This window comes from Perca flavescens, chromosome 6 (genome assembly GCF_004354835.1).
Source record: "Perca flavescens isolate YP-PL-M2 chromosome 6, PFLA_1.0, whole genome shotgun sequence".
Classification (NCBI taxonomy): Eukaryota; Metazoa; Chordata; class Actinopteri; order Perciformes; family Percidae; genus Perca; species Perca flavescens.
The window spans coordinates 26,063,576-26,087,438 of record NC_041336.1 but is presented as its reverse complement, the minus strand read 5'-3'; the positions used below and the strand labels follow the sequence as shown (position 1 = coordinate 26,087,438).

Here is a 23,863-nt window from a genome sequence, read left to right as displayed (position 1 = left end):
GGTCCCCTAATACTGTATCTGAAGTCTCTTTCCCAAAATTCAGCCTTGGTGCAGAATTACAGCCACTAGAGCCAGTCCCACAATGGGCTTTCCTAAGTATGTGCAATTTCGGTGTCTGTAGCATTAAATGCTATTGAGGAGAGAGGGGGGGCAAGGTGGAGGGTGGGGGTGTGGCCTGGACCAACTGACACTTTGCTTGTTTGCAAGTCATGATGTCTCTCTCTTTCTCATGGGCGGGCCAAATTCTCTGGGCGGGCAAAGCAGAGAAAGGGGAGGAAACCTTTCCCCTTATGACGACATATAGGGAAGATTCCAGATTGGCCCATCTGAGCTTTAATTTTCTCAAGAGAGCAGGAGCAGGATACCCAGGGCTCGGTTTACACCTATCACCATTTCTAGCCACTGGGGGACCATAGGCAGGCTGGGGGAACTCATAATAATGTTAAAAACCTCATAAAGTGAAATGTTCATGCCATGGGACCTTTAAGCCGCAGAATGGCCTTTTCCTGTATTACTCTGCAACAGCAGCAGGAGGAGGAGGTAGCTTTAAGGTCAGGTTTACACATTTCTCTGCTGCAGTCCCAGAATCATCCATTGTACTAGATCCAGTGGCTGTGTTTTACTGGGTCAAATAAAACATTTCCAAAGCACTTCTCTCTGATCTCTCTCTCTCTCTAACTTACTATCCTCTTTAGCTCCCTCCTTTCCTCTTACTTCTACATCTTTTCCTCCACACCTACAGTACTCTTCCTTCCTGTTCCCACTCATCCTTTGCCTCTTCCTCTCACTGTCTGTTTTTCCCTCTGGCTTTCTTCCTGTTCTGACTGCACCATTTTCCCTCGTTGTCCTCTTATTCCCTTCCTCTTCCTCAATTTGTACTCTCTAGTCCAACTTCATTGTTGTCCTCTTTGCCTTCTCCTCTTCCTCTCCCTCTCAATTATACTTAATTTTTCTCCTGTTCAATAATGGGCACTTAAGCTCCTTCCTCATCATCCTAATTTTCTTTACGTCTCCTCTTCAGGTAAACCTTTTTCCTCCTTCCTAATGGTCTTGATTCATATTTAAGGACAGAACTACAGAAATGCCACAGCAGTGACCTTATCACCAACTATGCCATCACAGTAAAAGAAAAAGGGATCTGTGAATAGCAACTTTAAAAATAACTTAAGTTAAGTTGAAATAATACTGAGCACTACAAGATTATTCAGGAAACTGCCTGGTATAAGCTGATTGGACCAGTCTTGTAGGCATTTACAAGTTACAAAATAGTGTCTGCAGATTCTAGTATTGCATTATGTCAGGTCCTGTACTCAACAGATTTTTGGAGAAAGATTAATTCAATTGTGCTGAGTGAACTACTTATTTTAAAATCATACATACAGTAAATAGGCTAATTTGATAAGATCAGGAGAGGGCATGCTACAAGGGGAGAAAACTATTTTCTTAAAAAGTAAATCTTTTCCCAAACCAGCCCTATGTTGTGCATTCATGGTTGATTTACAAGTGCCATTAAACATAACTATCCTCTGCCCCTATTGGTTGTGTACTGTATGAATCTCATCGCCTCATTGCAATGATGTGTGGCATAACCATTATAAAGTTGAGTGTTGATGTGCAGCAAAATTAGCTACTGTACATTTTCTTTAGCTACTAAGCATGACAATTCCAAGTGTCTTAGTCGGTTATTTCATTTGTGCTTAGTATTTTTGAATATTCTACATTGCCCTGAAACAGAAAAATCATTTTATCAACATTTTAGCACTATGGGCAGCCAACGTTACCTGGGTGCTTTTTACCCTCATATTTTTGTTTCACCTCATAATCTTTTTCCGATTTTCCCTCCTTTCACCTTTTGTTACCTTCTTATTTACCTCTTTCCTCATATTTTCTTCTTCTGTCCTCATTTTCCATTTGCCTATTGTTTTTTCTAATCTCCCTTTATTTTCTGTTGCTCTCTCTCTGCCTTATCACGATAGCATCCAAATCCACCCACTGTTCCACCTCTTCCCCCCTGCTTCTCCTCTACCTCCATCCTAAATAACAATTTAAGCAGCAGCTGCTTTACCAGGGAGGTAAATAGAAGTGGACACCAGAGTGTGTGTGTGTGTGTGTGTGTGTGTGTGTGTGAGAAGTTTGTGCTGCAGAAGTGTTTACAGTAGGATGACTGTGTGTGCGAAAAAGTGACAGAGAGAAATAAAGAGGAAGAGCAAGCTGTTAGTGTGAGGTTGTTGTAATATGTGAGAGTAACCCAGCAGATGGTTAGAGACAAGGTGCTTTTAATCACAACACCACCCCAAGGCTCTCTCCTGCTCTCTCTCTCGCCTCTGTTACCCACTCTCGCTCTCTTAGTAACTAGTGATTTAGTAAAAAGGCACAAAAAATGTGTGAAAGGATGCAGTTCCACTGTCCTACCTGTCAAACCTGGACATACTGTGTGTGTGATTTTTATTTTTTTTGTTTGATTTCTCAACACCAGGCTAAGGCAATATGTGGGGGATGAGTGTGTTTCAACAAGTGCATGTAATTCTGTGCCTAACCAATTGAAAAAGAAAAATGTCCAAAACTACATTAAATAAATTAGAAACACCGTTTAAACACCATAATTAAGTTCATTCACCAACTGCTAAGCAATATAGAATTAATAAAGAGATCGAGGCAAATGCCAGAAGTTATAGGGAGTAGTTGGAAAGTTGAGCATGTGATTACATATAATCAAAATAGGAAATGAATCAAAGAAATCTCAGCACTACTTCAAGGGTTTGATTTTAAATATGTTATTTTGGGGACATCTTGCATTTGAATTAATTCATTACCTTACCATGTTACTGTTTAGAAGGCCTTTTTTCAAATTGTGCTTCTCTGAATTTCTGTTTGTCACTAATTGTCTCCATGTGCCTCAATTAAAGATTATTATTTGAAAGTCTGGGCTGCATGAGAAATTCAAGATTGAATTAAGCACTCATTTGCCATGCTAAACATGCAGTACAATTTTTAGAGTGCTGAGAGAAAACATTTGTCTTATGGTGACCTGTATCTCCGTATTTTGAAGTTTAATTGAAATAAGAAGTACTACCACAATTCTGCTTACAAAGCATATATTAGAGAGAAAGACATACTAAAATGGTTAAAATTCCATTTTAATTGTGTGTACACAGGACCAAAATAAAAAAAAACAAAGGGGTAGATTTTAACAAACATTTTCCCCAGCCAAACCTAGTGGACACAGTCCAACCAGTATTTTTTATGACAAACAACCTAAAAAGAGACATAAAGCTGGATAGATCATGTAATTTGACATTATTGTGTGTGTGTGTGTGTGTGTGTGTGTGTGTGTGTGTGTGTGTGTGTGTGTGTGTGTGTGTGTGTGTGTGTGTGTGTGTGTGTGTGTGTGTGTGTGTGTGTGTGTGTGTGTGTGTGTGTGTGTGTGTGTGTGTGTGTTTCTATCCTCAGGTGTCCAACTTATTCGCTCGTGATGAGATTGACGAGATCCTCAGTGACCTCATCCCTGTCATGAAGCGGAAGTTTCCCAAGCGACCGCCGACCAATGAAAATCTTTACGAGTACTTCATGTCAAGAGTCCGACATAATCTCCACGTTGTTCTGTGCTTCTCGCCGGTTGGGGAAAAGTTCCGCAACCGGGCGTTAAAGTTTCCTGCATTGATATCTGGTTGCACCATGGACTGGTTCAGCCGGTGGCCAAAAGATGCTCTTGTTGCAGGTACATTTCACAGACAATTTTTATTCTATATTGATATGATCTGCCTATCTAATCATATTTGTTTCCCCAATATGCATCCCTGTGTTCTACCTTCCATTTAGAGTGGCTGCTGTAATTTTCTCAGTGCTGTAAAATCTTATTGAATTTGGATATTACAACATTCTATTATCACATAGTCAGCTTGTTCACAGTGTGTCCTATGTGCTTTCTGACCAAAATAGAACTTTTCAAATGTTTGTTAGACAACTCAGACTGCTATATGTCAATGCTGCCATTTCCTCATCTATCATTTGTCCTTCATTAATGTCTATATAATGTCTATTATTGATCTTATAGGCGACGCTTAAGAATGTTGCCTTTAACCGATACTATAGATGGCAATATTATTTTTCATACACACAAATATAACAAGTCTTAATTTTTTCATTTATTTTAAATCTGTGCATCTTATTTTGTCCTGAAAAACAAATCTTGCACCACATTTTCTAGTTATCTCCTTCTGTTTCTGAATGTCCATTCCATATTTTGTCAGATCATCAACAGAAGAATGACACAGATAATGCAGTAATACATGTAACCAATAATGCATAATGTCCCATGCAATTACATATAATAGTCATTCCTGCTTGGAAAACAATACATTTGAATTTCTTACAGCATGTCAGAATTGAGAAGTAAAGAAGCTGGTTTTAGTAATCAATGTCAACTCTCTCTGTATGTTTCTCCACTTAATTCAGCTCTCTCTCATTCTTCCTCCTCCATCTTTTTGTTCCTCAGTTTCAGAGCACTTCCTGTCAGTCTATGACATTGACTGCTCACCCCAGGTTAAAAATGAGGTTGTCCAGTGCATGGGTTCTTTTCAGGATGGCGTAGCAGAGAAGTGTGTGGACTACTTCCAGAGGTACGGTATTTTGTTAAACAGATTGCCTCTCGGTATCTACAGCAGCAATCCACCCGTGAACAAAATCAACATATTATTCTAGTTATGTCAGACAGTTTGATAAATATTGTTAGTAGTACAAGAGTTTATCTTTATTTATTTATATACGTATATATTTTTTAGAGCATTTTATGACTTTATTAGAGAGCTGACAATAGAAAGAAGACAGACATTTTTTTAATAAACAATTTTTTAAACAACATACAATTCGCAATATGAACATATACATTATGGTATTCTTCGGTAGCCTGAGTAACTTTAACCGTTGTTCATATGAAATCTCAAAGACAGCCTGATACTTTGTTTATAGACTATTTGTGGGTGGCTGTTTGACCTGTCTATTCCTGTTGATAAAGTATGATAGGGTAAATCCCGTATAGTGCATACACTTGTAGCTGTTATGTATCTTTGTAAGTCATTGTAAGTCGCAAGCATCTATACGACACCCACCCAAATGCAGCCACCCCAGCCATCCCACAAGCCCACTCCCAAACCAACAGCACCTCCACATTCCTCCATCCTCTCAAAAAAAATCCACCTGGCCATCATTAAACCAGTCTGGACCCAGCCTCCCATGTGCCCCCAGAACAAACAATCTTGGTCTGAACGGAATCCGGTTCCTGCAATCTGACAAAGGCTACCATGCATCCTGATCCAAACCTCCTGGACCTCACCAGTGGACCACAGGACACAAAGCAACTGGCCGTCCACCGTCCCACACTCCCAACAACCCGGTGTGTCTTTCAGACCAATTCTACACAATCTGGAGGGAGTCCAACAGAAGCAAAGCACAATCCTGACATGAATGAGGATCACCCCAACATCACGCAAGACAGCTCCAACATTCCTAGAGATTCTGTCCTACGCCTCACCATCCAGTGCAACACTCCCCCTCCCACGTCCCCCTGAGGGCTGAACAGCTCCATCCCCCAGGCTTGCATAACATAGAATGATTCTCCTGCTTTTTATGACATTAATTTAACCTACTGTAATCTAATTTAAATCTAGATACCGACGCTCAACCCACGTCACACCTAAGTCCTACCTGTCCTTCATTCAGGGCTACAAGACCATCTATAAGGAAAAGAGGTCTGAAGTCCAGACCCTGGCCAACAGGTAAACAGAATTCTAGGATTAAGTTATATATTTGTTATACTTGTAATTACAATGTTAACATATACTATATTGCGTTTTAGCCTTTCTAAAATGTAAGATTTCATAGGGGCCAGTCCAGAACCATTAGTTAGGGGTCATTTTTTCAGATTTAAAATACATCATAGATCTCATAAACAACATATTTCACACACATTTCTGTGCTACGTTTTTCATTATTTTGAACTCATGTCTGCTTAACAGCTACCCTAGCTGGCCAAGGATGAAAAGCTGCTATCCTGTTAAAGAAAGGTTTTTCACCAACTAGTTCCCAGGGGACCAAAAATGTCACATAGTTCATCTTGAAAGTGTGTGAATATTTACAACAAACAGGATCCCAGGTGTAGATGTGTAGATTTCTCTCAGATAGTCCAGCACATAATATAAATGTACAAGATTCTTTAATTGTATGTGGCTTACCTGATTATGTTTAATATCTCTCCTGTTTAGGATGAACACTGGTCTCCAGAAGCTGAAGGAGGCATCAGTGTCTGTAGCAGCACTCAGCAAGGAGCTGGAGGTGAAAGAGAAGGAGCTACAGGTTGCTAATGACAAGGCTGATATGGTAGGTTTCAGGCAGTTGTGTGTGTGTGTGTGTGTGTGTGTGTGTGTGTGTGTGTGTGTGTGTGTGTGCGCGTGTGTGCATGCGTGCGAATGTGTGTTTCTTTAGGTTCAGAGAGTGTGTAGAGAGATACATACTCTATGTACATTTGGCTTTTGTTAAGTTGGCTTAAGATTGCACTGGTATTCTAAATTAAATAAATCAAGTTGATACTTTGGATTGAAACAGCAGCACACACCATACTGTGTATGCATTCATAGTATTTGTCTTTGTTTATTTTTTGGGATATGAATATTTGTTATTCTGGTCATTCATAACTATATTTTTCTGTAGGTATGTGCAGGTAGGTACGTGTGGGTATGCATAAACAGCACTAACATTAATGTGCCTCAGAATAAATTAATGAATAATAAGATGGCTGCATTAACACTAATAAAGTTTCACTAATAATTAGAAATTAGAGAATGAATAGAAGGGTACATTCCTTTTCATTGCTGCACTTTGTTTTAATATGTAAATATATTGTTATGCACTTACGTGATGAAGCTCCTGCAGTGGGATTGCATTGACTCATGGCCATGTTTATTTCTTGTACATACACCCAGGTATTAAAGGAGGTGACAGTAAAAGCCCAGGCAGCAGAGCGAGTGAAGGTGGAGGTGCAGAAAGTGAAGGACAAGGCCCAGGCCATTGTAGACAGCATCTCAGCTGACAAGGCCATCGCTGAGGAGAAACTTGAAGCTGCCCGTCCAGCTCTTCAGGAAGCAGAGGCGGCACTGCAGGTACTGTATGGGACAGGAGACACCTGGGGACCATGTATTCAACATTTCTTTCTCCCTCAGAAGGACAGATTTGTGATTTCCAAACTTGTTTTGTCAGTAAAAACACAAGTTAAAGAAGGATGGACTGCCCACACAAAGTATTTATATATTATCTCGACTGCTGTAACTGTAACTGATACATGTTTATATTGCCTTCGAGACTGTTACCTCAGTTACTGCATAACCTAAGAAATTCCCAGTTATTTTTAGAGTTGAATACCAATTTTCTCTACAAAGCAGTGCATGATCTACTATCCCAATGCTGTACAGCTTAACACACCGTGTCCCCTGAGACCTCTTTATGGCTCCCAATTGAAGAAAAAGTTATACTGTATGTTGACAGAGGTTTGTCAGTAGCTGAACCAAAATAATGATGCTCTCCATCATTATTACTTACTTACTTATACTTCAAACCCACTTTGAGTCACATCCTTTCAACTTTTATTTGATTTCTTGTCCAATCTGCATGTGTGCTTGGGAGAGTCTGACTTTCGGTTATATACATCTTTTTATGGTTTTCTGCTTCATATATGTTATTCTCTGTCCATCCATTTTCAAGTCCCTTTTCTACTTAACATAACAACGAATTTCATTCAAGCCTACTGTATCGTGCAGTGCCGCTCCTCAAGAGGTTCTCTGCTGCCCCTGTATATGGTTTGTCCAAGCATAGGTTTGCCCTAAAAGATAGCCCATGGGTTATAAATTGTCAGCAGTTTATTGTGCCCTTCTGTGTGGCTTAACGTCTCCACTACCAATAAGTTTCTTGCTCTCACTTTGTGTTGCTTCAGGGTGCCACTTAGAGCACTCTGTGACTTGCTTTGTGGAGCTGCAAGCAGGTTTTGCCTACAGCCTTCCCACCCTGTACAGTATGTGTGTATGGGTGTGTCTAAAGCATTTTGCTCTGGAGCATGCTGCGTTGTAATTAAAGCTGTTCTCCTGGGTAGATGGTTGCATACAGATCTCCTATGGCAGGTCCCTCATTAGAATTTTCATCTTGCTGCTGCGGATGGAAGTTTCATATTTTCAAGCAGGCAAACCTTAGGCAATCTGTCTGGATTGATGATCATGCATTTTAAAAATGTATATGTCCTCTTAGATAGTTTGAAATAGTGCTCTTGGTGCACACAACTGGACTTACTGCTGGTTACAGCTGGTCTGTGCAGAGACTGTGTAATTATTTACACTTTAAGTCCCCCTTGAAAAATAAACCTCATCTACTTCGTATGTTTCTTTGATTTAGCTCTTAATTAACACAAGCATACAACAATGAGTTTTCATAGAAATTAATGTGTATTGCAAATATTTGCCTGAAGCAATTGATTAATTTCAAATTTTGTAAAACTAAATTGAAATCATGGATTTGAGGTAAACTTATTGAGACAGAGAAGATGAGAGGAGTTAGCGGTAGAGGATGTGCCAGACTGCCTGTAGGCTGACTCTTGGGATGACAAATCATAGTGGAAATGAAGCAGGGAGTAGAGAGCAGAAAGGAGTAAAAGTGCAAAAAGGAGAAGAGATGAGATAAGCGGGCAGAGGGCCTGATGAAGCAGCCAAACAACTCTCACTGTAACATTTTCTTTACTCTCCTGCTGCCTCTCATTTAAATCAGTCCCTTAAAGTAATTATGTGTCCCTCTCTGCAGAACTGTTGTTTATACTTACAGTCTTCATGTTTCTGTATTTTCCTCGATGTCTTATTGTCAGTGCCTTTAGTTGTATTGCCTCTGTACACTTCCTATGTTTTATATTCTCAAACTGCAACATTGTGTATGATTCCCTTTATACAGAATGTCCTTTATTAAAAAGATGTTATGAAATTCTTAATCCTTTGCTCTCATCTCAGTTAATAACCTCACCTTATAGTGTATCTTGTGTACAACTAATATGTTGCCCACTAAAATCCGCTATTTGTCTTTTCTCATACCCACTCAGACAATCAAGCCATCAGACATTGCCACAGTACGAACACTTGGTCGTCCCCCCCACCTCATTATGCGGATCATGGACTGCGTGCTGCTGCTCTTCCAAAGGCGGGTCAACACAGTGAAGATCGACCCAGAGAAGAACTGCCACACGCCGTCCTGGCAGGAATCCCTAAAACTCATGACAGCTGGAAACTTCCTGGGCAGCCTGCAGGTACACTCAATAATATCAGATTTATAAAGTTGAGATTGAAGTAAGGAATACTGTAGATGCTGCAGAAGGCCTGCTCAAATATGCCCTAATATCCTTTGGTTTTGACAATGTTAAACATGAAAAAAGATAAAATCATTGGAAATGCATTACTAAAGGACCAGACCCAGCTCCAAGGAACATAGAAAGGCTTTTCCTTACAGTCTCTTATGTTGTAAAATTAAGTCAGAAAACATACAAAGACTATAATTGTATGTTGATGGATAGATATCAAATTAAAAACAGCAAAAATCAATGTTATAGATTGTTCAATAATATCCTAGTGCAGGGGTCGGCAACCTTTTTGCTATGAAGTGCCCTTTTCAAAATGTCTTGTTTATTAGTGTGCCATGTCAACATTAAGTTTAATTATGACATCACATCAAAATGTAATATCCAGGGAATCTGTAATTTTATTCCATAGCAAAATTTGATAACATTTATTTCTCATAATCAGGACCTTGTAAATTATTATTATTGTATATTATTATTATTATGATTATGGAAACATGGTTTTAGTATGCAGCGTCCTGATTGGTGGAAAATGGGCTGACAAAAATATCACTGTCAAAGAGCCTGAAGCAAAAGTTGAGTGGAAAAGCCCAGCTTTAATGATGAATGGACTGATAAGCAGGTCCTGTATGCCTCATTTTCAATGAAACGATGCTATGGCAAAAATAATAACACAACCAGCATCATTATCAAGAATGAAGTACACGAACATAACAATTGCGTCATTCACGTGCATTTTAAGTAGCCACATGTATTTGTTTTGGTATTATAATGCGTCCATATTTACCGCTCCAGCGGAGAGGATGGTTTCTTCAGCCAGCTTAAGTTTATAAGAATTTGTCAAAATTTCAAGATTCCCTGCAAACTAAGATAAACAGACTACAAACCGACAGCTTTTGTTTTATAAAAATGTGCTATTTGCAGAGTAGAGCTGTGTTTGCGTAAAACAGCGCAGTGGACAAGAGTGTACTGAGCAGACAGAGCAGATTGAAATATCGCTTTCTACATGTTTATCCCGGTCTACACAGGTGAGTGCATTGATAAGTATTGGCTTTTAACTTACGAAGGTTTTAATGTAGCCTACTTACAGTAACAAGACTAGCGTTAGTTCATCTGCCCCAGCGGCCATTGGTAATCCTCTTTGTATTGTTCCCAGTCAGAGATATGAGTCAATCAAACTACCATAAATAACAGGTTGCGCAACTGTGAACGTTGTAATTTGGCATGCGGATGAGAGAGTGCTTCAGCATTTCAACCATGATTTCAACACCTCAATAACTCTCTTGCACACATATTGCCAGCGTGCCATTGGTTAAGGTCCCGCGTGCCCATGGTGGCACGCGTGCCTAAGATTGCCGACGCCTGTCCTAGTGTATCCTGTATCCAAGTACCCCCTATATGAAGATGCCACAAGTGCTTCTTAGCACTCTGTGTTTCAGTATGCAGCAGAATCACTGCCTGTAGCTCAACTAATCACTGAATTGTAAATGTTTTATACCCACTTACATGATGAGTATATGACTTTTTAATGGCTAAAATTAGCTGTTGTTGTTATAGCTACATTTTCTGTATAAGAAAAAAGTTGGCCTTGATGCTTTCCCAGTCTTGCAGGCAACAACTTCATAACCATGATATTAGATATTTTATTGTTTATCACAGTAATAATAATGTATGCTCTTGTACATATGAGCTTAAAAGTTCAGAAAGACAGGTTTGGGCAGGTTCGATCAATTTGCAATAATTAGCAGTAATTAAACGCCAAGGTTATGTGATGGAATCAGGATAATGTGTAAAATAGGCACAATCAGTGTGAGGACATCTTATGGTCGTTGATTTCACAAAAAATGTAATCTACAACAGTCCACAAGTTTCTTAGATTTGTCTGAACTTGTTCCACATTAACCCCCCCCATCCCCCCCCATTGTTACATATTTCTGTCTACCAATCTCTCTCTTCTGTTATATCTATCTCCTCTCTCTTGTTACCAAACTACACTTTTATCTTACCTTGTGCACCTCTGTATGTTATCTTTAATCTTTTTGCTTCCTTGCCTTTCTGTCCGTCTGCTTCTTTTTCACCTACTCTTTTACAATCTCTTTTTGTTCTCTTCTATGCTGTGTTCCTGTTGGATTTATCGCTCCCTCATTTGCGCCGCTCTGCTCTGCCTTGTATTTTTTTCTCTTTTTCTATTCACCAACTGCTCCACTTACTGTCTTTGCCCAATCCCCACGTATTTCACATAGTTTAACATTCTTCATCTTCAAGTAGCTTTTCATGAGATGTAAATATTTGTATTCTTTGCATACTGACTGAAATAAGTCTTGTTTTTCCCTCCTGAACCCCCACTCCACCAACCACCACCACCTCTCTTTCCCCTGCCTTGCAGCAATTCCCCAAAGACTCCATTAATGAGGAAATGGTGGAGCTGCTGCTGCCTTATTTTGACATGCCCGACTACAACATTGAAACAGCCAAGAGGGTGTGTGGCAATGTAGCCGGCCTTGCATCCTGGACAAAAGCAATGGCCTCCTTCTTCTCCATCAACAAGGAGGTCTTACCCTTGAAGGTAATATACAGTACAGTGTAATATATTTAAAACAGTGCTTCTTGGTGCAGCAGAGAGGTGAAACAGTGCTGTTTGTTGACAGTATGTGACATTAAATATAATCCGAATCAGCTTTAATAGCTAAGAAAGTGTGATACATACAAGGAATATGACACTGGCTTTTTGGTGCGGTCAATGTACATACACAGAAATAGACATACGGCTAAAAACAAGGACAACAAAGTTGAAAAAAGTAAACATACTGTAAACATTTGACTACTATGCACAGATATAAGTGTGTATATATACATATTACACAACCAGCTCTATAAATATTAGTCAATGTGGAAGTTCAATTGAAATGAAGTCCATAAACCCATATGTCAGCCTCTTAAATTTCTCTTTACAAACACACACATTGTGATGCACCTGTCGTCCTCATCACCCCAACAAACGCATATGATTGCAGCACGCACACACTTGCACACACATTCCATGGGCAAAGTCTCCACTCTGATAAATAAGGATAACTTAGAGTGGAGGAGAGCGGTAGATTTTCTGCAGCAAAGCCCCAGGCTACAAAATAAAAGGACAAACTGTCTCTGTTATGAAAAGGATTATTCATATTCCCACATTTTGGCAGCAATAATTTGCTGATGGTCTAGGCAATAGAAGTGCCCCAAAAATTTCAGGCAGACAGAGAGATAATTAGGCTTCTATCCAATGATCATGAGCATACAAAAATAAAAATGATAAAATTTGGATCTCCCCAGGCAGACAGCTTGGTCATGAAAGTCACTGTACCAGTCACAGTCACCAAGCAAAGTCCTCAGTGGGATAAAGCTCAAATCCGAAAGAACATATCTGCCAATTTAGATTACCCTCTATAGGGTGAAATAAAATAAGTGTTTGGTTGCTGTGTGTGTGTGAAAATAAGAAGACTCAACAAAGTTCTACAAAATATACAAATTAACACCAATGTAAAGATTTTGAATGAATGAACCTTTAAAACTTCTTGCCTTTCTACAACAAAATGAAATGAGACATACCGATTTAATCTACAGTAAAAGCTACATTTAAGAGACTGACATCTTTTTTTTTTTTACTTTAAAGTTGCACTAATTATTGCTTCTTTGCACCTACGCGGATGTTAAACACAGACTTTGATCAGAAACATATTTGTGATATTTCAAACAAGTAATCCGGGACTAAATATGTTTCCCTCAAAACATAATTCATAATGCAGTTTAGTTGGGAATGTTGTCTTCAGGAGACAGGGCTGTTCTGTCTGTATTTACTCTTTTTTTCTAATGAATTAATAATTCCACACACAGCAGAAGGGATTAGAGCAGAATACTTTGTACACAAAATCCTTGATTATTAAGGCATATTAACACACAGACACACACACACACACACACACACACACACACACACACCTACTCACTAAACCCTGTGATTTCATGCAAAATGTCCTAAATCCTTTTTTAGTTTGACTTCCTGCCAGTGCAGTGTGTGGAAGTCGTAGAATGCAGTTATACTTTTGTGATCACTTTAACTTTGCCTAATGATTACCTCTGCTTTCCCTTCTGTTACTTTGTTGTTCTTTTGTACTTGATTTCCCTCCCCCCCCCCCCCCCTTTTCATACAAGGTCTCATTTTACCAGTTATTTTGCTCTCTTTCACATGTCTGCACCTTTATGTCTCTGCTCACCCTGGTCTCTTTATCAGATGACTTTCTCTACTTTCCTAGTTTCCCTTATCCCCTCTCTCACTGACTGTCTCCCTATCTCTTCTCATATTCTCATTTTCTGTGTCTCTCTCTTTCACACACATACAAATCTCCATTATAATCCCTGCCTCTCCTCTTTGATCCTGATCTTTTGCATTAACAGGGAACACAGCCTGGCAAATTGATTTTCTGGTTTCCAGCCCAGTGGTGTCTTCCCTTTAAGCTGGCCAGCCAGACTGCCAGCCAGAGATACAGTTGGATGGACAGGCAGGCAGGCAGGCAGGCAGGCAGGCAGGCAGGCAGGGGATAGTCCTCTCAGATGTCAGTTAATAATAAATGAATGTTCCAGACTTTCTCTTTGCCCGGCCACCCAAACACAGTGAGACAGACTTATACATTTCCTCTAAATATCTGTCTCTACACCTTGTTGTGATGCATTCGCCACACAAAAAAACTGCTAATAAAACAATAACACCTTTCCTCTCTTTCTTTTTCTGTCAAATTGTCCCCACCTTCACCTCATCTGGTCTGTCTTCTCTTTAGAATTGTTCTCTGTCCCTCTCTTTTTGTTAGCCCTCTTCCTAGAAAATTGACTGTGACCCCTGTAGGCATTTTATGTGCAATAACAGATCCCTCTGTCTTTCTCTTTCTTCCTTTCTTTTTTTAGGCTAACTTGGCAGTGCAGCAGAATCGTCTGACAATAGCTAATGTGGACCTCCAGAAGGCTCAGGCTGAGCTGGATGCCAAGCAGGCAGAGCTGGATGTGGTACAGGCAGAGTATGAGAAAGCCATGATGGAGAAACAGGTCAATAGCTTTACTTATTTCCTTAAAACACAAGTATAAATTATTTAGCCACACAAAGATAGGAGCAGTGTGTGCTGAAAAAACAACTGGATTATGTGATATGAAGCATATGTGAGATGGTTGCTTTATGGTGTGCTGATGCTTCACTACACCTACATCTACACCTGCAGCTTTATGCCATTATCTTTTATTTAAAACATGTAACATTAGCCACATTGCGCAAATGGTTGACTTTTTTTCTTTTAAGAGTTAATTAATAAACATCAGATAACATACAATTAGACGTATGGTGTCTATCACTGAAACCTTTAATATAGTGGGGAATTGCACTATTTATTCTGCTTAGCAGAGTTTATATAGCACATGATATGCACAACTTAGAAAATGGGATCACTAGTTTGAATCCAGGCTTTCCTAATTGACTTGCTGTTCCATAGGATTGTTAAAATTCATATATATGGCACAGCTGCCTTTGGGCTTTGATTCAATCAAATATCCTGGAACAATGGGATTTAATTTCCAGTCGTAGCTCACTCTTGTCCTTTCACAGCAACAATACATTTCTTCATATACAGTATATTTTCTATAAATAAACACAGGCTAGAACATTTTTTCCATGAATGAAAACAAATATATTTAAAAAGAAAAGTGATCTTTGAAATATGTGGGATGGCCTTACTTAAGTTAAATTAAGTCTGTAATTATCTTTACCTGTACATACAGTATTTGTTAAAGCTTATGTTGTGGCACCTGCTGCTATTTATAACCAGGTCCTTGAAAGTAGAGTAGAAATGTTTTGCCAAGCTTTAAATTCCGATATATTATTTTTTTATTTAATATTTTTTTAATTACTATCACAATCCAGTGTTTTTCAGTATTTTATCGAATAAGACGCCCTTTTGTTTAAATAGATGACGGGCCTTTAAACTGGAATCACAGAGGTGGACTGTCTTTCTACAGTAAACAGAAAATGACTCAACCAAGTGGCACTTTTTGCTGTGTGTGTTTTTCATCGTCCGTACTCTCTGTTCTGTGATAAATAACAGCATGTAAATGGAACAGTATGTGCATCAACACTCACAGATTAGGAAATCTGCCCAAGTTGACTCCTTTTATAATTTTATGATTAAGACGCAGGGCTGTTCATCTCCGGGGGCCAGAAGCAAGATTGAAAGGCTCGCTGCAGAAGCCTATACCAGACAGTTTTTTATTGAAGAAACAGAAATTATTGCTATTGGGCAAACAAGCTCTTTATTGCCTGTGAGCATCGGATTAAAAAAAAAAAAGAATTGTGAAAAATGGCTTAAATCTGCTGTTGACCTCCTACTATGTATATTTTTAAAGGAAAGCTAATTTGGGCAGTTAGGATAAACATTATGAAAAGAAAATATAAACTCCATCCATCCATCAATCAGGGGTCACCAGGTTCCTGAGCCTATGCAAACCAAACCCAGCATGCATTAAAGAAAGAACATTTACACCTACTACAATTTAGAGTTTAAATTAACCTGCATAGCTCTGGACTTTCGCATCTGGAGAAAACCCACGCAGTGTAAACACAACATTAAATTACATTTGTCATCATCTTTATACCTGCAATCCTATTGTACTAGAATTAGAGAGCATCTCAAGTAACAAAGGAGTTGGACTTGATTATTTTAATACTGGTATAGATATGCACAGGCTTACAGAGAATAAAGGGTTGAATGAGAGTTGGATGGATGGACGATGACGAGACAGTTGGAAGGGCAGACGAGGAGGCCAAACAGATACATCAACCTACTGACTTGTTTGTCTGCCCCCTCCTCCTCCTTATCAGACCCTGCTGGAGGATGCTGAGCGCTGTAGACACAAGATGCAGACGGCGTCCAGTCTCATCAGCGGCCTCGCTGGCGAGAAGGAGAGATGGACTGAGCAGAGCAAAGAGTTTGCTGCACTGACCAAACGCCTTGTTGGTGGGTTTCAATTTTTATTTTTTATTCTTTTTATTGATCCCCAATTACATTTTTTTCACTCTGTTGTTTGAACACACAGGCCTGAAATACACCCACATATTAAGAACTTCAAGCTGGCATTCAGAAAATTATGGCATCAAAGAGATGTCTCTGCACTGAATAATACTGATTCATGCTCTGTCGTGAATAACAGTGATTTGTGAAATGTTGCTTGAATTAATTAGACATGAATTTACACTATTTCTGTTAGATGATTAAACAAACCAAGTCACTCTTGAATTACTAGCTAAATGTATTTTTCCATTAATGCATACTACTTACCAACGATGTGGTCAAAATGTTACATTTTAGACATACATTTTATTCCCAATTTACTGCCAACATGGTACAATTTATCCACAAATTATTAAGCTTCTTTTTTTTTTTTTACTTTTATTGCATTAGCATAGCCTGCCACATCATGGGCTGTTTTCTGATTGTGTTCGCACTAACACATAATCAGTATTTAAGTATTTAACCCATTTGTCTTCTTGTTTCAGGTGACGTTCTTCTGGCCACAGCGTTCCTTTCTTACTCTGGACCCTTTAATCAGGAATTTCGTAATCTGCTACTGAGCGACTGGCAGCGGGAGTTAAAGCAGCGTCACATCCCATTTGGCAACAATCTCAATCTGACCGAGCTGCTCATTGATGCACCCACTGTTAGTGAGTGGAACCTACAGGTCAGTGTTCTACTTTGGTAACTACTGCCAACCCAATCATTCGTTTTAGTACATATTGATGCAGTATAAAGAGTGTGTGATAATTCTATACTATATCTAATGTCCAGGATAGGTACTTAATAGATACGATTTCTCACAAAATGGAAATGAAAAGTGACCTTTCCCCTATGAAACATTTGATTTGATTTTTTTTATTTGATATATACTGTAGTCTACCTTTTAAGTTTTGTCTGTTTTGTTTATGAGGACTTCATATTGCAGTTGCCTGACTGGAATAGATATTTAATTATTAATAAATAAAAAACTAAATTGAATAAATATATGTATAATTTACATGTTGATTGTTAATAAATCAAATACTGGATACTAGTTACTTGAACTAGAATTATTGAAATAAATGCATAAATTACCTGACATTAATAAACATCAGGATTAAGCCTGAACCAGTTATTTGTTTTTCCATTTTACAGGGGCTCCCCAATGATGATTTGTCAATTCAGAATGGCATCATTATTACCAAAGCTGCCCGCTTCCCCCTTCTTATTGACCCCCAGACGCAGGGAAAAATCTGGATCAAAAACAAAGAGACCAGGAATGAGCTGCAGGTTTGGGATTTCTTTCTTCTGTTGCTTTAAAATATGTGACCTGTGTTTGCTGCTACATTTTGTAATATATATATATATAACCTTTATTTATTCAGGGAGAGCCACTGAGAGCAAGATCTCTTTTCCAATGACAATATACAAATAAAAAATAAATAAAAACAATCTAAAAAATTACAGTACAAATAATCATAAAAAATAAAAAATAATCCGATCATAAAACATTACCCAAATTACAATATGTAAAAAATTAATGAACAATCACAAAATTACAGCACATATAAACACTAAAAACAAATGAGAATCACTGATGTAGGCAAATAAAAGGGCTACTAAAAACAAGAGCAGTACCTATGTAACACATTCAAGCATGATCTTGAATGTCCCAATGGAAACAAGTTGTTCTGATTTGAGAGAATCCTGAAGCCAGTTCCATCATTCTGTCAGAAGCGTAAAATTTAAAAGCAGTCCTTCCTAATTCATAATGGACCTTTTTCACAGCAGACATTTTTGTCTTGTCATAGTAGGAAAAGCACAGCTGAAATTGATAACCTTAACGATGGCTCAATACCATCAAGTGTCCCAGTAAGCTGTTTCAGTGAGTCAGCATGCACAATACCAGGGCCTCTCCTAAGTGGAATACAGCCATCATTAATGGTTTTGAATACACCTGTGCTTTTCCTACTATGACATGTCATCATGTCTGCCGTGAAAAAGGTCTATTGATGTGTGGCGTGATAAGTCTGTGTGTCTGTGAGCATGTCTGATGCGTTGTGTTGCAATAATGCAGAATTGCCAACAATTTAAACTCAAATTCAACTACAACCATCTCATATCAGGATTTTAATGTCATTATTTTTTATCCCTCTTTTTCTAAGTACCATTGTGCATCAAGAAATGTAATAGTTTTTCCCTGTGCCAGTTTTCGTAATGCGAAATTTAGATTTTTATCAGCCTCTAAAATCTTCACATTGTTGAAATATGTCTAGATGCTCAGTTTCTGCAATGTACTGTTTCCCCTTGAATCCTTTTCATTGTCCAACATGCTTTATCTTTTGTACAGCGTCTTGAAAAAGAACTGCAAAATTCTGCAGATGAAATAAGACCAAGGTCACTGGCCCTGTTAGGGGAAATCTCTGAGCCAAGTTAATGCATTCTGCAATCCTATTATGAGTGTCCTGAAGACGCATTTCCCCAAGCAGAGGGTTTAAACCCTTTCCACAAGTGACCTCATCAAAACAACTGATATTTTATTTTTTGTAACTTTTTCTAAAAATAGCTCATCTAAAGCGATGTGTTATTAGTTTGACAAGTCACATTCTCCAGACAGAGGTTGGCCTTTGTATCTTAGGAGGGATGAGGGAGAAGTCAAATGTGTCTCCTTTATTTGACCGAATAAGATGCTTTACACTGTCTCTTATAAATTTGCTCATCAGTGTGTTGGAAACTATGTGATTGCTGTTGAAGTCAAATAGGAAGGTGATATCTTAATAAAATAATTAAAATGTATCTATGTTTCACAAGGTTTGCCCCCATTAAAACCAGATTGTTTGGTAAAAGACAATACAAATGTTCAGTGTGGACATGAGACATTGTGGTAGCTGACTGATGCAGGAGCTTGATTCAAAAAGGCTGCTGGGTGCCTGGGTAGTTCACCTGGTAGAGCAGAGAGAGGAGTAAACCTCTGTATATGGGCGCGTGCCCGTATACAGAGGTTTATTCCTCGACACAGCGGCCGCTGGTTTGACTCCAATCTGTGGCCCTTTGCTGCATGTCATTCCCCCTCTCTCTCCCCTTTCGTGTATTCAGCTGTCCTATGAATAAAGGCCTAAAATGCCCAAAAAATAATCTTTAAAAAAAGGGAATGCTTCCTGCCGTCATTGCATTACATATTTATGTAACATAATTACCTTTTTTATATTAATAGAGGTCTTATATTCTGATCCCAGATCACCTCACTGAACCATAAGTACTTCAAGAACCATCTGGAGGACAGTTTGTCTCTTGGACGACCCCTTTTGATCGAGGATGTAGGGGAGGAGTTGGACCCGGCACTCGACAACATCCTTGAAAAAAACTTCATCAAAACTGGCTCCACGTACAAGGTAACATGGCAGAAATATCCCTCCTAAGACACACATGCACCAGTTTTTTTTATTTATTTCTTTTACCTTGGTTACAAGAGTGAAATGGGCAGGTGTGTTTTGTGTGGTGGTGGAAGGCATGATGGGACTTGGCCAGTGCTGCGGTCAAATTTGCTTAGGAAGGTTCCTAACGGAGTGAAATGAAATGGAAGTAGTTAAGCGGCTGCCATGATAAGAGCCTTTCGAATTGTCTAAGTGATAAGGAAAGGTGCTTCAATGCTTCCTTTGTTACCTCCTTTAGCATAGGATACACTGGATCATCCTTTACGAAAGGACCAAAAGTCCTTGCGGCAGCAAAATTTACGCATCATCATTTCGCCGTTCATAATCAGAAGATGCGCAGTAGCGCTGGCAGCCGTAATTCTATATGCACCGTGTGTACATTATTTTCTGTGAGACATTTAAACACATCTAATAATAATGATAATGTACTTTATAGCACCGTCTGAGTGGTTTAAATAAACTGTTTTATTTTTAGCCCAGAGCAGCGTCTGAAACAAGCTCACCTGTTTGCCCGTCATGGCTTATTTCAATATATATGTTGAAAGTCACTACAGATATGACTACACTATTTTGACCACATGTGAAAGTAGGAATATTATGTGATCACAGATCAATTACCTGAAATCACCAACCCAAATAAGTTACTTTCACCCTCTCTACAGTCTACAGTATGTACGCTATTACTTTTTAAATTATGTATTATAGTGATGTACGAGGGTTTTTTCTTAAGATTTACCGTAGTAATGAGAGAGACTGCTTGTGCGCAGTAATGCCACTTTAGCTGATATCGTAGGACATTTAAACAGCAAAACCAAAAACTGTAGTTATAAACTTGACAGAGAAAACATAACTTAACTTTTAGCTTCTGAAATAATCAATGATGTTACGCTGCTGACTGCTGTCCTCGTGCGTAAATGCGCACAGTATAGCGGACAGCTTCGCTGTGTTTACAGTTAAGAGAATATTGTCCCGGGCGCCCAGATAGCTCAGTTGGTAGAGCAGGCACCCATATATGGAGGTTTACTCCTTGACGCACCAGGCCCGGGTTCGACTCCGACCTGCGGCCCTTTGCTGCACGTCATTCCCCCTCTCTCTCCCCTTTCATTTCTTCAGCTGTTCTGTCATTAAAGGCCTAACAATGCCCAAAAAATAATCTTAAAAAGAGAATATTGTCCTCGTTAATAATGTATTTATTTCACCCACCCGCAACCATCTAACCCTTTTAACATATAATATGTAGTCTACAGTAGATTCGTAGGTCTAACGCATTCTGCTTATCTTGCATACAAGTAATGATTATTTCCATACAATCATCCTAATCTGGAGTCATATGGATAAATATCAGTGGGCAGGTGAGTGTGAGCAACCAATAATGGTGATACACTTTATTTGCTGAACACCTTTCATACAAGAAACAACCTACAGCTCAGTGCTTTTTTAATAACAAAATTTCATGCAGTGAATGTTTCACATGAAACGACATAATTAATGCAGAATAAATAGGAAAATAAAATGTTGATGAAGTAATATTTTCCACTGGGTTATCCAGGTGAAAAGCATGGGGTATCCAGTTGCCTTTCTGTAGTCCACCTTCAGAACAGTGTAGTTTCACCAGCTGACCCACCCACGTCAGTAACAGCTGCCGTCGCATGATTACGTAGCCGAGTGTTAAGGCTTGTATTTTCCTAATTCCTTTTGAAATCTCCTTCACACCTTTCCTTGACCTCATGATGTTTACCATCAGGGTTAAGGAAAAGTGGTTAGGAAAGGACTTAGGAGGGTATTTTTTTTACTTTTGGACCGCAGCCCTGGTCCCCCTTGCCATGCCAACTGTCACACCTGTACTGACACATGTTGATCAGCTCAGACAGGGAAAAAACAAGCCCGCTCACGGACACTGCACAACATGGGTAGTGCTGGCAGGAGGTGGAGAGGGTCTTTGATTTCTCCAACCATGCCAGCTGGAGCATCTGTCCCGAGGTAATGTCATGAGATGGATTAAAGTGTGCTCAGTGACATGGTCACTCACAGAGAGAGTGTTTTATCATGTGCTATTAATGGGATCAGTGGTATTAATGGGAAATGAAATTGGTGCAGGAGATTTAGTGATGAGATGGGTAGTTTTTCATGTTATGTAATTGAAGCATGCAGTTTGTTTCTGTGCTTTGTTCAAGTAGATGTGTTGTATGTTTTAAGCAGCTATATGTGAGATGAGAAGAACATTTGAATATCTCGGGAAACCAAATCAGGCCTTAAATATCCACACATTAGTTAGGTCATTTAATTAGCACTTAAAGTATTTTTGAATGAAATATTAATAGACAAACATAATCATCCTGAATTTAATATCTAACCACAGTCAAACTGATGTCTACCATGTCAAGTCTAATAAATGCGTTCACAATAAGAGTGCAGCCCATTAAACCCAATGACACTATATGTCTATGGAGGGTCTCACTGGCTTCAAGAAACTATATTTCCTGTTGATGGGAAGTGAAATCCAATATTGTGCCTCCACCCTGCTAGATAGCTTCTGCTTTAGCTCTTTTCATTTGTGGCTGGACAGAGAAATGGACCACTCTCTGTCCCAGCATTCTAATTTCCTGTAATGTACTGTTGAAATTAGATATTTTTAATTTGGAAAATTGCAGAGCATGGTTCTTTTTTCTCAGAATTTTATTAGCCAAAATGGCATCCCAGAAGCAAGCTTTGGATGTGAATGAGTATTACAGGAAATGTAGTATTGTACATGGCAAGGAAGCACTCTAAATTGGTCTCTCTGCCAATAAATTTGAACGAAAAATTCTACAAAACTCAATTGAGAGGTCCATCGAAATGCATTTTGCATGTGAACTTTTCTCATCCAGATAAGCATGAACTTGAAGTTATTGTACTGTACATCACAACAGGGAGGTTGCGAGAAAGAGGTGAAAGTCTGCTTCTAGGCATTTGTCTCTCTCTCATTATCGCCTCTCAATCCTGACGCCGGCTGACTGTTATTGACTGGTTATTTAGAGGCTGACACTGCAGCTGCCTCCCTCTATCTCACACATGCATCAAACAAACACACAAATTCACTCACACACACATCAAAGACACCATATAACTGCAGGAAAATATGCACACACACTCACACCATATGGTGCTTGCAAGTAAGCATGTGTTACATGCAGACAACACACAACCAGAAGTCTCATGGCTATCTACTGAGAGGCCCAATTAGAGATATCTACGCTCTCCCTCCCACCCTCTCCTGAAAAGCTTTCATTTTTATTAATATCCTGGTGTAAGGAGGAAGTGAAGGTGTCTGGGCCGGAGAGCTTCAGGGACAAACCAGTTTTACATTTTCAAAGACATCTTCTTAAATTAGTGACTATCGACAAATGTGTGATAAGCTATTGTCTTCCTGAGGTGGTTTAGGGTGGATTCAGCTGAATAATCGGCACATTGTTTCCCCACTGTACATGTGCTTTTGATACTTATGCGTGTGTATAGGTATTTTGTGATGCTGACTTTGTGCTCTTTATCTTTTTGGCTTTCGGTCTCTCTGTCTTTTTTTTTTTTTTTTGCAGGTAAAAGTGGGTGACAAAGAAGTGGATGTGATGAAGGGCTTCAGGCTGTATGTGACCACCAAGCTGCCCAACCCGGCTTATACTCCTGAGATCAGTGCCCGCACCTCCATCATTGACTTCACCGTCACCATGAGAGGACTGGAGGACCAGCTGCTTGGCAGAGTTATCCTCACAGAAAAGCAGGTAGAGCCATTTACAGTCGCATATATATATATATATATATATATACATACATACATACATACATACATACATACATACATACATACATACATAGTATATTTCCACAGAAAGGATGTACCTCCATTGCTTAGACCATTTAAATAAAGGCTCCCAACACCTCCCCCTACTGTGTACCTCATTTTCTCTCTCTAGCAAGCACAAACTGTGTGACAATTAAACTGGTGG

At 39.1% G+C, this 23,863-nt stretch overlaps 1 protein-coding gene across 3 annotated transcripts in view; it reads left to right on the top strand.

Annotated features, from left to right (window-relative positions):
* dnah5 (dynein, axonemal, heavy chain 5) overlaps nucleotides 1-23,863 on the top strand; it is a 101,828-nt gene that overhangs the window by 52,325 nt on the left and 25,640 nt on the right. For all 3 annotated transcript variants that reach the window (XM_028579917.1, XM_028579918.1, XM_028579919.1), the window contains 13 exons: nucleotides 3,451-3,718; nucleotides 4,496-4,619; nucleotides 5,667-5,774; nucleotides 6,261-6,375; nucleotides 6,978-7,154; nucleotides 9,125-9,328; nucleotides 11,763-11,942; nucleotides 14,321-14,458; nucleotides 16,278-16,413; nucleotides 16,953-17,134; nucleotides 17,605-17,739; nucleotides 19,686-19,841; nucleotides 23,456-23,638. In XM_028579917.1, coding sequence (XP_028435718.1) covers nucleotides 3,451-3,718; nucleotides 4,496-4,619; nucleotides 5,667-5,774; nucleotides 6,261-6,375; nucleotides 6,978-7,154; nucleotides 9,125-9,328; nucleotides 11,763-11,942; nucleotides 14,321-14,458; nucleotides 16,278-16,413; nucleotides 16,953-17,134; nucleotides 17,605-17,739; nucleotides 19,686-19,841; nucleotides 23,456-23,638 — 2,106 coding nt within the window. The remainder of the gene's footprint in view (nucleotides 1-3,450; nucleotides 3,719-4,495; nucleotides 4,620-5,666; nucleotides 5,775-6,260; nucleotides 6,376-6,977; nucleotides 7,155-9,124; nucleotides 9,329-11,762; nucleotides 11,943-14,320; nucleotides 14,459-16,277; nucleotides 16,414-16,952; nucleotides 17,135-17,604; nucleotides 17,740-19,685; nucleotides 19,842-23,455; nucleotides 23,639-23,863) is intronic.